Below are 17,540 nucleotides of genomic sequence, written 5' to 3'. Positions count from 1 at the left end.
TCCTTTCCTTTCCTTTCCTTTCCTTTCCTTTCCTTTCCTTTCTTTTTTTTTCCCAATTATTGTAGAGAAGTGGCTTTCAAGGGATGATTTGAGTCCTACACTGGCAGTGTTTGCCTTTTCCCATCAATCTCAGAGGTGGCTCAGACATTTGGCCTAAACTAGATGTTTAAATTCTAGGTGAGATGAGTCCCACCTTTGCAAACTGGAGGGCTATCTGTGATAGCCCTGTCTGTTCCCATCCTAGAAGATCCCCCTTCCACTCCCATGGCTACACAAACCACAACCAAGTCAGGCAGCAAGGCAGAACTTGCAATGTCCACCCTTCTGGGCCCACAGTGGTGCGCAAACAAGGGGCTTAGACCTTAAGACTCTGCATCTGCTGCTCCTCTCTAAATCATTAAAAATTTAGAGAATAACATTTGGAATCTCCTGGGATTGAGGACATGGGGCAGTTAGATGTGTCTGTTACTCCAGTCCAACAAGGAGGTGCCTGGAAATGTGGTGCTGCATCCCTCTGGGCAGTGCCAGAGGAGCACAGCAGGGATGCTCAAGGGCTGGTGTGGGGTGAGTGCCCCATTGCAGCTGTTTCCAGCCTGACAAGAGCTGAGCCAACAGGTTCAATGCCAGAACACATTCATGCACTTTCTTTCTGTGGTAGCAACACACAAATAGTGTTATCACTCACATTGTTCTTCAAAACTAAAACTAACAGGAGAAAACAAATTCATATGTTTCAAAACTCAATTTCCCATGAGATCTGTTCCTTCTGTCTCACAGGGCTTTTCCCTTTATTTATTCTTAGTTCTTCTTTCCTGTCTCATCCCCATTGATCCTTCCCTACCTCAGGCATGCTTTCTTCTTTCTGACTTTTTCCATTGATCTGCTCCACCTTTACTCCAAGATTATTTAGAAGAGACAGTGTAGCTTGTTCTCCTCCTCAACTCTCACTGGCTTCCAGTCTTTATAGCTCCAAGTGGAAAGCACTGCCTGATTCTGCTGCTGGGAAGGCACTGATGCCCAAAATGACAATTAAATGCTTTGCTCTTTGGAGAAAGAAGGAGGAAAGAAGGAGAAAGAAATTCTGGACAGCCAGCTCCTGTGATACCACTCCTGTTGAAGGAGTTCACATATCTGAGCATGGTTGTGGCAGAATTGAATGCAATATAATTGCCATGAAAAGAGATCTCTAGGGAGGAAATGCTTACAAAAAAGGAGGACACATTCTATCCAGTCCTGCCACATAATTAAATAAATAATAATTAAAAAATTAGTTGCTGGTTTGCAGCCATTAGGTGTTTAGATATGTTCTGAACACTCTGCTTAGAAACAATGACCCAATTCTTTGGGACACTCGTTTCGTGCAGATCCAACGTGCATTCTGCTTTATTATGTGTAGTTGTTCATTAAAAATACATGTAAGACAGACACATAGTAATTACAGCAAAAGGAAACATATTTTTCAGCGTAATTAATTCTTGCAAAAAGGGACAACATTTTTCAGCATAGTTTTTTTTCAACCAGCCCACAACAACTTTCATTTTCCCCGTACTAAAACATTTTTATTTGTGCAGTGTATAAAGCTTTGAGATGCATGTGTTTAGAAAACATCTGGTAGAGAACTTAGAGTGTAAATTTTCTTAGACATTTAACTAAAAAAATAGACAATACTATGTGAGGAAAAAAAGGCAATATTACTGCTGCTAAACTAAATGAAGTGCCAGTCTGTTTCATGCTAACCAAGACAAAGATGCTCATGAGCATGCTGAATTTTACTATCCATCAATAGATAAAGTGAATATATGTATCTATAGCTCCATTTTAGAATATATTTTTGAATAATCTATTATTATTATCCCTCCCCCTTCCTAATTTAAGCAGCAACCATATTTCTGTAAAGCTAACTATTGTATATCAGCTTCCTCAAAGATTCCAGATATTTGTAGCAATGAATGAGTAGGGAGTTTAAATGTTCAGAGCAGTGAAAATAATTGTGAAAATGATACATCATCTCTCCAAGGCAACCCTTGGGGGTACTCTAGAATTATAGGGCAACACTGTAGCTCAACTATACCTGCATAAGCATATGTATTACTGAAAAAAGACTAGAGTTTACATCTGAAATTCAACATATTTTAGGTCCTGATTTGTTCCTTGGAGTAGAACAGGGATGTGCTTTATATGCATTGTAAAGTGGACCCTCACACATTTCAGCTTTTTCTTTTTTTGAGGTTGCTGCTATTTGAATGCAGTTTCCTCCCCTGTTGTGCATCAGTATCTGCACATCTGGGTAAAAACAACAGCATCATTTCCACTTGTATGCCCCTCTCCCCAAGCCCAAAGGCTGCTGCAAAGCTGTGCCCAGCATTAGCCTGGTGCTGAGCCCCATGCAGGCCCTGGCACCTTCAGGAAAGGGACAGTGAGTTTGCACCTGCCTACATATGAGTTCCATGAATGCAATACCTGTATGAATTTCTTGTTAATCTAGAGATTAATCCAGGCAGAAAACCAGGTGCCAGGTCAGGAACACTTGACTTGACACGACATCACCATTTTATGTTGACTTTTGCTACATTTAACATTTCTGTGTTTTTCTTTACTCTTAAACTTACTGAGTGAAGAAGGAATTCTCATTTCCTTCTGTGAAATAACTTGCTCAAGAATTTATTCTAAAGTAAATATGTTCACATAATTCATTACAAAAACAGTCTTTAAAAAGTCTTACATTTCATCATTAATCACCAAGGTAGTTTCCTCATTTCTTTTTCATACTTCTGGACATTAGCTGCTAGGATTCTTCTAGCACTAAATAAATGCCTTAGAATCAACCAGAAGTCTTATAACTATGAAATAATTTTATTCAGGACATTGTACTAAATCACTTTTGCTATAAGAAAGATTTTTGTGTTTTATTCCCCTTTTGTTACCTAGCTGTAGAGTGGATTCTATTGTATGCCCTGTTAGAGGTTAATGCAGAAAATTACTATATTGTGTGAAATCCTTTATACTGGATTGCCATTCTGGGAGTTAAATAATAATTGAAAAAATGGGAAAGTTCATATTATGGTCTCCAGATGTTTAATAGAAATGCAATATATCAGCTTAATATCTATTGATATTGATGCATAAGGTGTAATCATAGTCTATTAATAAAATCTGTAATATAGCCATTGAGTTTCAAGGGAAATGTATCTGTTGATTAAAACTTTTCTTACCAATTCTAAGTATGGAGTGTATGTCTGGAATGCAATGCACGTGCCTGCTAATGATCAGACTTATCTAGGGACAGCTAAAGCACTCTGTGGAAAATTAATTCCTTTTTTCCAGCATTTGCATTGTAAGAATTTGTGGAAATGTTTGACTGAATGAGCTATAGCAGCAGATTCCATATGCTTTCCCTTTGTGGGCCAAAAAGCATATTTGCATCTAGAACTGCAGTTGAATGACTCGATGCTTGTTTCCTTTCAGTGCTGAAGCAGTTAGAAACCTTCTCACGGTAAGTGCAACTCCATTGGGAATGAGTTAACTGCAACTGTTAAAATTAGAATGGGATCTTTAGTCATTACCAGCAGACATTGCTTCCTTTGTGTGGATAAAACACTTTGAGAGGCATCCCCGTGGCAGCATTATATAGGCAATTTTCATTCTCTTCATATTCCTCACTTCATGTTCTGTCTCCAAAAGGAAAAGCCTCCCTTGATTTGCTGAGGTGTTATGTAAGGTTGTCACCATTGCTGGGATAACACCACTCATTTTTATTTATGCATGTCTTGTAGCACACACAAAAAGCTTAAAAACCAAAGCTGCATGTTGAGAAAGAAGAGAACATGAGGCTGATAGGCAGCTTCAGCAAAACATTGAGTCTTGCTTTGCTGTCAGTGGTCTGTTTCCCTTACAGAGATGGGGAGAGTCATGCTGGTGTTCACAGCCCCTCGTGCTCCTGCATACACCCCTGGCACCCTCCACATTGTATCTTTATCAGTGAATGCCCTGACCTGTACCTTTAAAAGCAAACTGACAATTTGGGTGAGCCAAACCCCATATTAAGAGTTGTGAATGAGCTGCCCTTGGCCCTTCTCCCTCCAACTTGTGTTTTAATCAGTGCTTAAACAATGTCAAGTGCAGTGTTTGAGTTACCACTTGGAGCACATTGCTGGGGGAAAAGGGAAATGTGGAGAAGTCTGCAGTGCCCAGGGACTGATGGGCAGTGCATGGGTGCAGGTCTAGAGTAAACTGAAAGTTCCAGTGGCAACTGCTCTGCTGCTTCTTCCCCTTCACATGTGCAAATCATGTCACAGAAATGTTCATAGGTGTGTTTATTTTTTTTTCAGTTGACCCCAACTATGCAAAAAAATACGTGCACCCCCAAAAAAAAGAATTTTTAATATACCCTGAGGTAATGCCTCTTCTTTTAGTAAAGATGAGGCTATTTGATTTGAATTAGGATCTCAGTTTTGAACTTCACCTTACCTGGATCCAAAGTTTACAGCATTTCATTCCTTACCTGCATGGCGCTGTGGCCATTAGATCCTGGCCCTGTAACTGCATGAGAACACTTGGCTGGACCCTTTGAGCAGCAGCTGCAAGCCTGAGAACGTGATGCACCAGCTACTACCCTCTAACCTGAAAAAATTCAGCCTCTAAGGCTGTAATTTTCAGGTTCCTTAGCTTCTGCTGTGTTATAGAGTTGTCATAAACCTAAAGAGCAGGGGCTGTATCCCTTAGAACAGTGTCTAATCCTCACTGATAGGGTTGCAAATGTCTCACCGATTGACTGCAGCTGCCTTCAGATGAGGTGACAGCTGTAACCAGTCACTGTGACAACGCTGTATCTGGGGAATTTGGAGAGGAACTGTCCTTGCCACAATTTCAGAGCAATCCTATTTGGTTGGCTAGCTACTGTTTAAAGTGGTTATACCTTCACAGGAGTGAGTAATAGTTTCTGTGAGCTGTTATTTTGACCTTCTTTAGTGTGGACTATTCACCAGTGCTGCTCACTGTTCACGCCTTATAAATCATTCTTCTCTGAGGGCTGGCTGAGGTACCAGCAGTATAGGCACTAGATCATAACCTCTTAATACTTGTTTCTCATTGAGCAAGTTTCATGGTTCTACAGATATTTCATTTCACTATTTATCTACATGAGTTTATATCCTCTGACTCCTTTTACTAAGTCAAAGGAACCGTACTGTGATAATGCAAAAAAATTATCTTTAAAATCAGAATCATTCCATGAAGCTAAAATAGTCATTTGAATAGTGATTTTTTTTTTTTTTTTAGTTAGAAAAGGAATAATAGATATATAAATGGAAAACGGAATAATAGATATATAAATGGAAAACATGTACATAAAAACAAAGTTCAGTGTAAGTTGTGCCATTAGTTAGAGCTGTTAGGAAGAGCATATGCTATTAAGTGGTTTGCTTTGTCAGTCTTCAGAACAAATTAAATGCAGCCATTCTGGTTTGTATCTACCTGGCAATCTTCTCACAATTTGAGCTGAAGGTTCAGTGACACAGTAATCAGCCACTCACCCTATTTAAAGCTACATGGGAGAGGAAAGATGTTGCAGTTATTGCAGTGCTTACCTAGGGCTTGGGAATATGTGATTTATTTCCAGGCTCCCTCACAGACTTCCTGTGAGATCTCAAGCAGATCTCTTAGGCATGTCTTTTAATCTTTAAGCATTCAGATGCCTAGCTCCTCACATCACTATTAACAAGGTATTTTGTTGAAGATTTGGAGGCAACAGTCAATGTACCCTCTTCTCTTTAAATAAATAATCAGGTAAAGACTACCTGCAAAAGCAGAGCTGTTGTGCAAACAGCAGGTCAGAAGAGCTACAAGGGATCATTTTAAAAAGAGAAAACTTTTTACCTTTATTGGTAATAAAAACCTCACAGAAATGGCACTCACAGGAGTCCTGAAGCTGTTGACTGAAAGTGGGTGATTTGTCAGTTTCAGGGGTGTCTCCACTGATTAGCAGGTGAAAATTAATTAGTGCCCAGCTCCAGCGTTGACCAGAGGGAGACTGTAAATGAGCAGATGGTTGTAAATGACCTACTTACTGCTGCCTGGAGAGCCACACTGCTGGATCTGGTAAAATTATCTTGTCTGATCCTGCCCTGTTGTGAGCAGAGATTCAAATATGCTGCCTCCCTATGGCAGCTAAGGTACCAAAGTATATTTTGTACTTGTGTCTTAGGTAGGAGCTTGGATATGGTCAATTCCGATGACTCAGCTGAAGGGCATCAACACATTCAGAGGTGTTTCTCAGCCCTTTGCTGTCTTCTCTGCTCTTTTTGACAAAGGGCATTTCATGTGCTGGAGAAGCAGCCAGAACATTTTATATTTGGGAAGTGAAATATAATTTCTGAAAGGAGACTTTTTGCAGAATGTTATTGTCCTGGGAAACTTGGGCTGGGGGTTGGGTGGCAATGAACTTAGTTGAAACACAGGGATGATAAGTGCATGATAGTAAGTGCATTAAAGATTGTCTTAAACACAGGTGTTGGTGGCAAAGCCTCTGTGTAAGTAACTTTCCCATAAACCTCATTCACTTTGTTAAACCTTCCACACCCAGATCAGCAAAGCTCTTAAATTCATGCCCGAGTCCTGCTGAGTGCAGTCTATCAGCCAAAGTACATCAGTCAGTCAATAATACACCTTGTATGTCAGATGTTAAATTAGGATGTCATGCAATTCTTTCAACCTGTTTTCTTGCAGTTCTTGACAAACCTTGAATTTTCCTGTAATATATTTGGCCATTTCAAAAGGCTTTCCTTCAGAAGCTGTCTTCTGTGTTTGTGCAGAGGATTTGGTGTAGCTGAACCTAATCCTCTTTTAGAGGATGTTTTACCTGAAGGTCTTAGGGCTTAGCTTTTTGTTACCTTGCTTCTCAGCTTTTTCCTAAATCCACATTCCCCAGGGGAATGTGTTATCTTGTAATATTTGGTCATCTTCTATTATGGGAATTAAACACAATTTGGTTTTGAACAAGAAGAAATTTTTCTGTAAAGAAGAATCTTTGTGTGGGAAGCCGATTTTTCTTTTGAAGCCTTGGGAAATATACAAAATAAAAATAAAAAGATAACTTGTCAAACCAGAATAGTCTTCTGAAATTTTAGTATCAAAAAAAGATAACAAGATTAATTGTGCAGTTGTTATCTATGCAAGGCTAGAGTAACACTAGTTTAGAGCTAAAATTTCTCTGCTCTCACTAAAGCAGAGAGCTTCCTAAAGCACAGAACTTTAGCACATTATATTTTACTATTGATTGTTGTAATCCTCAAGCACTGCACAATATGAGTCCTAAGAGAACTTTTTTTCCTTTTTACAGTGTCTGTTCTATGTCAGCAATAGTAACTAGCAGAAGCTGGACATAGGACTAGGTATTATTTCATTTGAAGGCAGTTAAATACACAGCAATAATGTGAATGCAGATACAAAACCTTTGTTATTCTTGTGGTGAAGATACTGTTAAAGAAGATGATAGAAATGTACTATGGTGAATATGTTAAAAAATATAATGCCAGTGATCCTCACAGTCTTAAAATTCATACAGAACTGCCCTCTTTCATTTGTAAATTGTCCTCTGTTGGACAGATAGAGGACTTAATTCTGAACTAGTCTATATTTCAATGAATGTGTTTAGTAATTTATTATTTTCCTCTGTTAGTTTTCTTTTTTAACTCATTAGCATGTTTTAAATGCATTACTCTCTTGGCATTAATGTAAGAAAGGCTGTGGAAAAACAAATGTTAGTTGCTCTCTGTGAAAAAGCTTGGCTAAGTTACTACATAGGCATTTTAAATGTAAAATTCTGAAGAGAACATAGTCACTTCGACTCTAAAATCCAATCCCAGTTGATAGTCACAGTCACAGACTATCAGTTCTTGCCAAACATCTAAGGAGAGGTGAGTGTTTTCCTTACTTTCTCTATGGAGAGAGGCTATTTAACTGACAAAATACAGTAGAAGTGTTGTTCTAGTGCAAAAAGCACAGGTCTGAACTTTAAAATCTTTAAATTGTCTCTGTTGCTTGATGTGAGACACCAGACAAATCATTTAACCTCTGGGTAATTCCACCTTTCTGTCTATAAACTTGAATAATATTGATGCATGCTTGCTCTTAAGGATGCTGTATAGTTTTAAATTAAGCAGCCCAGCAGGCACTATGAGATAGTGACATGAACAGTGCCAAAAATGAACTGGAAATAACCCTTTGGTAAAGTAGAGGGAAAAAAAAAAAAAAAAAAAAAAAAAAAAAACCCAATCAAACCCAACAAAAACCAGTAAGACTCAATCTCTGAAATGAAGCTGACCTTAGAAATTAGCATCAAATCATTCTCTTGCATAGCTTTGCTCTGTTGATGCCACAGTACAAATTTCTAATCCATATTATGCATCTGAGCTTCTGTGTGTAGAGTAAATTCTAATTATGCAAGAGATTGATGGTGTGGAGCAGGGCCCCAGGGGATGGTTTTGTGAGGAAACTTTTGCTTTCCAACTGTTTCTGGTAAAATGATTAATTTTGATGTTCAGCTCTTGCTTAATATTGAGTAGCCAGAATGCCAAGAAATTCATCCAAGTATACTTATTGGTACATATATTATTCCAGGAAAAATATATGCATAATTGATAAAAAGAAAAACCTTGTTAATTTTTTGAGTGCCAGTTAATATTCTAAGATTTAAAACTTAGAATTAAGTATTCTTGAAATTGCACTGGACACAGTTTCCAGGCCAAAACCTCAGATGAAATCTACCCTGAAATAATGAAACAGGGTAAGGAAAGAAAGAAGGAAACAAAAAGACTAATAAAATGTATTTAAACCCCCCCAAGTAGTTACGTTAGGGTATTTAAAGTGGTGTCAAAGTTGGAAGTGGCAAGAAAAGTATGACATTTTATTTTATCTTGGCCCTTACATAAGGATATTTGTTAACACAATCTTTTTGAAAACTTTGAACACTATTTAATTTTGCCAGGGAAATGGCATTTAATGCTTGTAGCCCAAGGTCAGAAACAGAAGTTTTATGTTCTGAACCTCTTTGACGTCGTAAAGTCTGGGATAATACTGCAATTGTGAATTAATAAGCAAACTGAGGAGCAGTTGAAAGCAACATTTTGTTCCACTGATGCATCTTGTATACAACTGTTTACATGTGTCAGTAAAAAATATACATTGAAAATATGTAGTTTCATCTAAGAGTGAGTGATGCTTCATCAGTATAAGGAGTGGCCATTCTTCAGATTAACTAAATGGTAATGAAAATTCCTGTTGGTAGAGTATAAAGTTACATAGTGTAGGAATTCACCCACATCCTGCTGATACAGTAAGGAATAATAAAGAAGTTGCTGTGAGTTCTTCTGGCATTTGTGCCTGTGAGCTGCAGGAGGCTTTCTGAGTCCTTGGTTTCCCAGGGAGTGTATTGACAAATTTGCAGTGATGTTGTGTGTGCATTCACAAGAAGAAATTAGTCAACTCCTTCTTTAGGAGAGCAGCCTTTATGCCTTACAGCCTCTGAAGTCAGTGGTAACTAAGGAGAGGCTAATGAATTTCAGATAAGGTGCAAAGCATCTGTTCCAGAGCTCAGGTTACAAGTCTGTTGAAGTCTGAGCCATTGTTTTGTTTTAAGGAGTATTAATAATTTACTTCTTACCCATTCCTTCAAGCTACCTTTGCTAGGTTTTATCAGGTCTAATCCCATCTCTGAAGCTGGGTGCTGTGGTGAAACATCATGAATCCAAAGACAGGCCTTCCTCCCTTCTTCGAGGGGAAAACCTCTCTGAGGGATATCTCTGAATATGCCTCTAGCATAATCACTGCCCTGTGAGTTGCAAGGTGAGAGAATCATAGAATAGTTTGTGTTGGAAGAGCCCTTAAAGATCACCTAGTTCCATCCCCCCCTGCCACGGGCAGGGACACCTCCTATGAGACCAGATTGCTCAGTATCCCCTCTAACCTGGTGCTGAACATTGCCAGGTAGGGGGCATCCACAGTTCTCTGGGCAAGCTGTCCCAGTGTCTCACCACCCTCATAGTGAATAATTTCTTCCTAAAATCTAACCTAAATCCACTCTCACTTCCAGTTTAAAACCATTACCTCTTGTCCTATTTTGTGAAAAATCCTCCGCAGCTTTCTTGTAGACCCCCTTCAGGTACTGGCAGGTTGCTACAAGTTCTCCCCAGAGCCTCCTCTTCTCCAAGCTGAACAACCCCAACTCCTGAGCCCATCTTTGTTGGAGAGATTCTCCACCCCAATGAGCATCTTTGTGGCTCTCCTCTGGACTTGCTCCAGCAGGTCCATGTCCTTCTTGTGTTCGTGTATCCAGAACTGGACACTACTGCAGGTCTCAAGAGAGTGGAGTAACGGAGAATCACCTTCCTCAGACTGCTGGACATTTTCCTTTTGATGCAGCCCAGGATAGATTTGGCTTTCTGAGCTGCCAGTGCACACTGCTGGCTCGTGTTGAGCTTCTCATCAACCAACACCCTCCCAAGTACTTTTCCTATATGCTGCTGCCTTCTGTGGTTTTGCCCTAGCTATCTGCAGTAGGCAGCTTCAGTCTCTTGGTGGTAAGTACCAAACTCACAAATGAACCGAGAGAATAATTTCATTGCTGATTGTTAAGATTTAGCTTTAGTCATCATGTGATGACATCTACTTATAATGTTTCTTAAGGGTTAAAAGTTTTTCTCAGTTCCAGCATTTCAACTGAAAAAACAAATGTTGATGCTGAGAATTAGACTTTGCACTTCTTTAATTCCTTCTCTCCTAGCATCCTAAACCTGTTTAAAATGTTAGTAAAATATGCCATTTTCAGGGGAAAGGAAAGCATGGAAAACATTTTGAATTAGGTGATTTTTCCAGAAACCATGCCAGTTTTTTTTCAGTAAAACTGAGTATAAATCTTTCAATAGTGGGTAAGGTTCCTATTGTTCTAGGCATTCCAGAGATGCACACAAAGAGATGGTTTCTGCTCCAAGATTTTTGATCCAAGTAAATTTAAATTCAGTGGCAGGAGAGAGGCAGAGATGGTGTGTGCCATGCAACAGGTCAGGCATGACAGTCATAGAAGTCCGTGCTTTAAACACTTGTCCTGGATTTTTCTCCCAGTAAAGAGAACATTCACAAGCTCTTATTTATTACTTTACCTATATACATAGTAGCTAAAAGCTGTTGTTCTGAAAGGGAACCAACACAGAAGCTCTCAAGGTGGTACAATGTTTGAAAATACTATATTAAGGTGCTTAGGAACATCTGACACTGTAATTTGTAACTGGTGTGTGTTTAAATTATTGCTTATAGAGAACAGTTTTGCTCCACAGATTTTGATGCCAAATTGGAAGATAAACACCAGCAAAGAAAACATTTACTTGCTAGGAGGAGAAAAATAAGATAAGCTCTTAAAACATTTAAATGATGTTGGCATGTCTACAGCAGCACCTCTTTAATCTTATAAAGGTTGTACCACTCTATCTGCCATCTGTATGAATTTTATAATGCAACTAAGAGGCCCATGGCAACTGTTTTCTGGTAGCTCAATGGTTATTAAAATATTTTTGATTTGTTTTATAAATGAACATTTCACAGAGGAGCTTGTTTTTTAAAGGCATATGTGGTCACTCATTTCTGCCTTCCTAATACGTTTCTTCTGATTTCTGTGATTTCGAGATTGGATTAAAACTGTAGTGGAATATGGACTCAGAGTGCTGAGGAAAAAAAAAAAAAGTGTCTAAATGAGCGAGTCAAATACACAGTTAAATAAAATACTCCTCATCTCCTCATTCCCATGCAGTTGGAAATGTAGGAAGTGCTGTGAGTCATTCAGTCTCTCTGTAACCTGTCAGGTTTCTAAGAATCTGTGCCTACAGCTTCATCCCTGTTAAATTCTCTTTGAGCAGATTCAGCATTGCACACGTTTTGATCCTTCACTTTGTTTAAAAGCCTGTTGAAATTAATAAAAATCCTATCGGCTTCTCAGTATAGTGATGACTCTTGTTATTTAATTCACTGAATAGCTACAGAGTGCCTCTGGATACAAGAGACCCTCAGTGAAATGAGTGATCATTAGGTCTAATAACCCCCAAGAAATGCTGGTTATTGTTTGAACCAATTCTCTCTGTGAACTGCCCTTGAGCTTGCACTGAAAATTTGTACTGCACAAAATTTACATTGCCCTGGAGCAGCAGCTGCTTCATGAATCTTTGCCTAAGAAGACTTTGTTTGTTTTCAGTTTAGTTTTTCTCAGTGAATGTCTCAGTGGTTAGGCTGATGGCAAGTTTCACCTGAAGCTTGTGCCAGAGTACAAAATCCTACCTTGCTGTAGCTGATGTCTAAAACTCTCCTTTCTTCCAGTTGGCAATGTTCTGTGCACCTGGCACAGTGAGGTTGCTCTTTAGAACTGGCTAGGCATACCAGAATACTTCAGTCCAATCTAAGGTGGAATTCCAGCCAGGATTATTCAGGGAATAATTTTCTCTTATGCCTGCTGCTAACCTATGTATATTCCTTGTGCTATGAGCAATATTCAGGTAGTAGCACATTTGCACAGCACTAGGTCTTTGTATATAAGGCTGTTGCTCTAATGGCATCAGTCTAAGAAAGACTTGGGCCAAAATATCAATCTATTTTTGGTAGAGCATAAAACATAATACGATGTCCTTCAGCTTAAAACTCTGTGGCAGGTCTGTATTAGTTCTTAATATATTTTTAGAGAAAAAAGAGCACCAAAAGCATTTCTGGACTTTGGTATTTAAAAAGAATTATGGACATCTCAAAAGTGTGTGTGTTTTGGGTGTGATTTTCCTTCACAGGAAAATGCTCGTCTCTTTCCATTCACTTTCAAAACCAGGTTTACAATCTGGTAAAATTCCAGTGGGCCTTTACATGCAATTGATTTGTCTCACAGTAAAATCTACCATAACTTGAATTTGCTTAGTATTACTTTAAAATTTCTGTTTGTGTAGCAGAAAAGACCAAAGCTACACTAATCATCACGACTCCTCAGAGTTAAGGATACAAAAGATGCAAGACTGATGTACAACAGTTTTATATATAGAAGCAGTAACAGACAGACCTGATAACAGCAGACAGACCTAAAGTAAGCAATGCCTTTAACTCCCATTAGAGAAGGCTTGAAAAACACATTCTTGACTAACATAAACTGGGGGCCACCTTAATTTATTCAAGTTAAAAAAAAAAAAAAAAAAAGTGCTGCTCTTGTCATGCATGGCGCTATTAAGAGCAGAGATCTCTGAGTCAACTTTTACAAATGAGAAAATCAGGAATTCCATTAGTAGTTACCCTATTCCTGAGAAACCTGGACATAACAGATTGTGCTTAACTTACCACATGGAATTCACTTAGGTCCTGAGAAAGGGCTGGTTCACTGAAAGGGAATGCCTGATCAAATTCAGGCATGCCAGAATTCCCTTCAGCAGCCTAACTATTATTTCCACCCAGCAGTATCAGGTTGTGTATGAAACTTGCAAAGAGAGGTAGGTCTTTAATAATGTGTAGTACTTACATATATTTCCATATTTACCTGGATAGATGCCAGGGGTCTTTCCATACCTTTAACTGCAGTTACTAATTGAAGTATCATGGAGACATGAAGAGTTGTCCATTCCAACATTAGCAGCAGTGTGTCATATTTGACATAAAAATGACACAGTGGGCTTTATAATACCAACACCATTAGATTTCTTGATTCGTTTCTCCTACCTTTGGTCTCAGGAGGACTAGAAATACAATGTAAGGGCTTTAAAATACTTTTTAATTTGCTTTTTAAATGAAGTCTGTACTTAAAGCATTTAGTAAAAATAGTCAAAAGGAAAAAGCAGGGGGAAGTGGCAATTACTCTTTCATAGCAGCTGCAAAGGATCTTATCAACACTACAGATATTAAAGCCATTTACTTGCTGTCACCAAATTAGAGCTTTATGTAATTAAAACATATGGCTGGTATTAAATGGGAGAGGGACAGGAAATTGAACATTAAAGGTGACTCTGGCCTTAATTCCCTGTATGGTTGAGGGAGGGAGGAAGGGATGTTGAAGTGCTCTGAGTAAAAGGGCAACTGACAACCTTATCTTTGAATTTCCTTCCTTTCATCAGCTACTATTATAATCTGTGTGTTTTAGTGTTAAAAAAAAGAAACAGTGCTGAAGCATTGGGAAACCTGATTAGTGCCTCCCAGAAATGCTGACTGTATTTAGATGCTGCATTCTTCTGTGTAAATAATCAGTTCTCTCCACCCTCTATCTTCTTTTCCAGTAAATAGAACAATTTTGGCTTTTAGTGAAATGGTTATTTAAATATTATGTTTAATGAAGCCAGTTAATTTCTGGAAGCATGTTCACACATCCTGTTTAAATAGAAGTGGCATACCAGATTATTTCTGGCAGCCTACATAAACCTATCTTTCATTTATACTAGTGAAGAGATGACTGTTTTTGTGGTTTGCTTGATGTAAGGCAAACGACCTTCTCCTATTTTATTCTTTTTTTTTCATGCCAATTGCCAGCAAATTGTGTAATGAGAGTATCTACATTTTTGTCCTTACATAGTAGTAAAAAATTGCAGTCCACAAATACTTTATTGCCTTACATTTAGTGTCAGCTGCAAATTTCTTCATATTAGGAACTTAATTGCCATATTAAAAATTCAGAAGGACAAACTATAGTTTATTATTTTGTAAATCCTGAACATCTCAAATGATTAGTGACCACATTTGTTTGTAATATAAATACACAGTTTTGCAAATACATGAAAAAGGGGTCCCTTTCTCTAAGCTTCTGCTAGAGTGATCCCTGTTACTTAACAGTGTTGGGTTACAGCTATTGTCTCTTCACATGAATTTGCTGTTTATTATTTTTAGAAATGTGTCTCTATCCAGTCTCATGCTGCATTTTTGTGATTTTAACTATTCTTGAAGGTATCTTATCTATGAGCTCTTTGTCATTTTAGTCCTCATTTAAGATGACCATGTAAAGCGAGTACTCAACAGGAAGTCTGTGTGTCTGTGGGGTTGTGTGAAAAGCCTGAACTTAACTTTCTGGCTAACTCATTCCTTTTCTTCTGCTGAGCTATTACTGAATGATGCTAAATCCTAATGTGGTATTCCAGGTCATGAGATTCTGTTGACATCCTACCTTTCAGTCATCTAAAATGAATACTTCCCTCTACTTTTAAAGCATGCTAACCAAATTAGATATATTTTCATCCTTCAAACCTCTGGGAGCACAGTATAGTCTCCTGATTTTTTGCTTTATATTTATATTTGATTATCTTCTCTTCTGCGGCTCAGCTAGTCAACTGAAATCTTACATTCCTGGTGAATACTCAACCATTTCCTAAATAGGTGCTTGAAATTCAATTTTCAGATCATCGTTTTAGTATTCAATAGGAATTATTTAAGATGATCCCATATTTTTGATGTCACATGCCATAATTTTTTCAGTTTCAGAGTTAGCAGCCCATTAGGATGAAAGAGACCCAATCACTACTTGAGTTACCATCTCAAGGCCTTGATGCAGGTAGACACCATCACCACTCCATGGTTTTTAACATTTTCAGACTTGGAAAGTTTGAATTAGAGAGCCTGGTGTCACTTAGTATCACAGGGGCCCATTTTGATTAGTTTAATTTTCATATATTCCAAAATCTAATGTAATGTATAAAACTACCTAAATGGAAAGCCTGGGAAGCCTGGTCTTGAGTGAATTCAGAAATATGTAATTTTCCAGTAACATCTAATATTCAGGACTCTGCCAATGAAGTGGTTTCTTGACATACTATATGTGTGTCATTTATGTGTTTTCTGATCAATCTACCCTGGAGAGACTGGAGCAGTTGGAATGTAAGAAAGCTTTTGTTCAGAATTAAATATCTTTGTATTTATAACATAGGCTGCCTGTAGTCAATTGATTTGTCATATAAAAGTCTAAAATTAAAGTGAATTAACAGCCCTGTAAGACACCAGCAGAAATAGCCCAGATATTTAGGTCACCCAGAATAACAGGCTGGATTGATGGCTGAGACCAATAGTATGGGTTCACTAAAGCCAAGTGCCCAGTCCCTACATTTCAGTCACAGCAACCCCAGACAATGCTACAGGCTTTGGGAGCAGGCTAGAAAAACTGCCTGTGGAAAAGGACCTGGGGGTGCTGGCTGACACTTGGATGAATATGAGGCAGCAGTGTGGCAAGGGATCCAGCAGCATCCTGGGCTGTATCAGAGGTAGTGGGGTCAGAAGGAGAAGGGAAGTGATTGTCCCACTACAGTCTGCACTGGTGAAACTGAACACCCTGAATGCTGTGTTCAGTTCTGGGCCCCTGCTACAAGAAGGACATTGAGGTGCTGGAGTGTGTCCAGAGAAGGTTGTAGTAAGGTGGGTGCTGGCCTCCCTTCCCAAGTGAACAATGATAGGACTAGAGAAATGGCCTGAAGTTGCCATTTACAATAGGTTTAGGTTAGATATTAGGAAGAATTTCTTTAGTGAAGAGTATTCAGGCACTGAAACACCTGCCCACGGAGGTCGTGGAGTCACCATCCCTGTAGTTATTAAAAAACACATAGATGTGGCACTTCAGAACATGCTCTCATGGGTATGGTGGGGTTTTTTGGTTGATGGTTGGACCAGGTGATCTTAGAAGTCTTTTCCAGTCATGGCAGTTCTGTGATTCTGTGGTCCATTATCTGCAGAATTGATACAGTGCAAACAACAATTTCTCCCAGTCTGTCACTTTTACAGAGGTAACATATTTGCTTGGGTGTTAATGAGGTTCTTTCTTCTGTGGTCTTTCATTCCTGCATTGTTATCACATGTAAGGAATCTTCATTTGAGCACTCTGACCCAAGATTTCATGTAATCAATGTTACCATCCAAACATAGTTGAACTCCAACTCACTTTTCCTTGAGCTATTATCACTTACTAGTTGGAGCCAACTCTGAATCATCAGTTGATGTACAGGGCTCACTCTTGTTGACTGCAGGTGTCCTTTTCCATGAAATAGCCATCCTCCTCTGGTAAGAGTATTTGCTTCTGTTTGTTATTGGCTCTTGAGCAGTCTTCTGTTAAAGACTGAGATTTATCTCTTCTGTTGTCTCTCTCTTCTTTCCTCCTTTCCTCCATACAGAAAAAATCCGTAAGAAGTTCACCAGATCCCAGCTGAAAAGAGCCTCCAGAACACCTTGTTCTCCAATCATCGCCAAGACAAAGGCTTTCATGAACAATAGGCAGGCACGAACAGAGCCAGGAACCATCATGCACTGAAGAGACATCAGCACCATAATCATGTCAGAACCATGTTTAATTGTGAATGCAGATACATCAGGACTTTCTTTCCACATCTTCAGGGACAGAAACACTATGTGGACAGATTGTGGATGGGTTCTGTGTTCTGGGCAGATCCAAACAGCAGCCCTTGGTTTGCCCTCGTCTCTGCGAGGGCTACTTCTGGTTTTGCTGTGCTGGAATATCATGGATTGTCCTGCTGTTCCCTCCATTTCCAGTCATCAGCGTTGGCTGGTCAGGG

At 38.9% G+C, this 17,540-nt stretch overlaps 1 protein-coding gene across 1 annotated transcript in view; it reads left to right on the top strand.

Moving 5' to 3' along the window:
- MTA3 (metastasis associated 1 family member 3) overlaps window positions 1-17,278 on the top strand; it is a 129,169-nt gene extending 111,891 nt beyond the window's left edge. Inside the window, 1 exon segment of the mRNA XM_030447348.1 lies at window positions 17,142-17,278. Within this exon segment, the coding sequence (XP_030303208.1) occupies window positions 17,142-17,278 (137 nt within the window).
- Window positions 17,279-17,540: the final 262 nt, after the last annotated feature.

The sequence above is a fragment of the Calypte anna genome, chromosome 3, assembly GCF_003957555.1.
Source record: "Calypte anna isolate BGI_N300 chromosome 3, bCalAnn1_v1.p, whole genome shotgun sequence".
Taxonomy (NCBI): Eukaryota; Metazoa; Chordata; class Aves; order Apodiformes; family Trochilidae; genus Calypte; species Calypte anna.
Note: the sequence above shows the minus strand (reverse complement) of the source record. Positions and strands in the feature narration are given on the sequence as shown.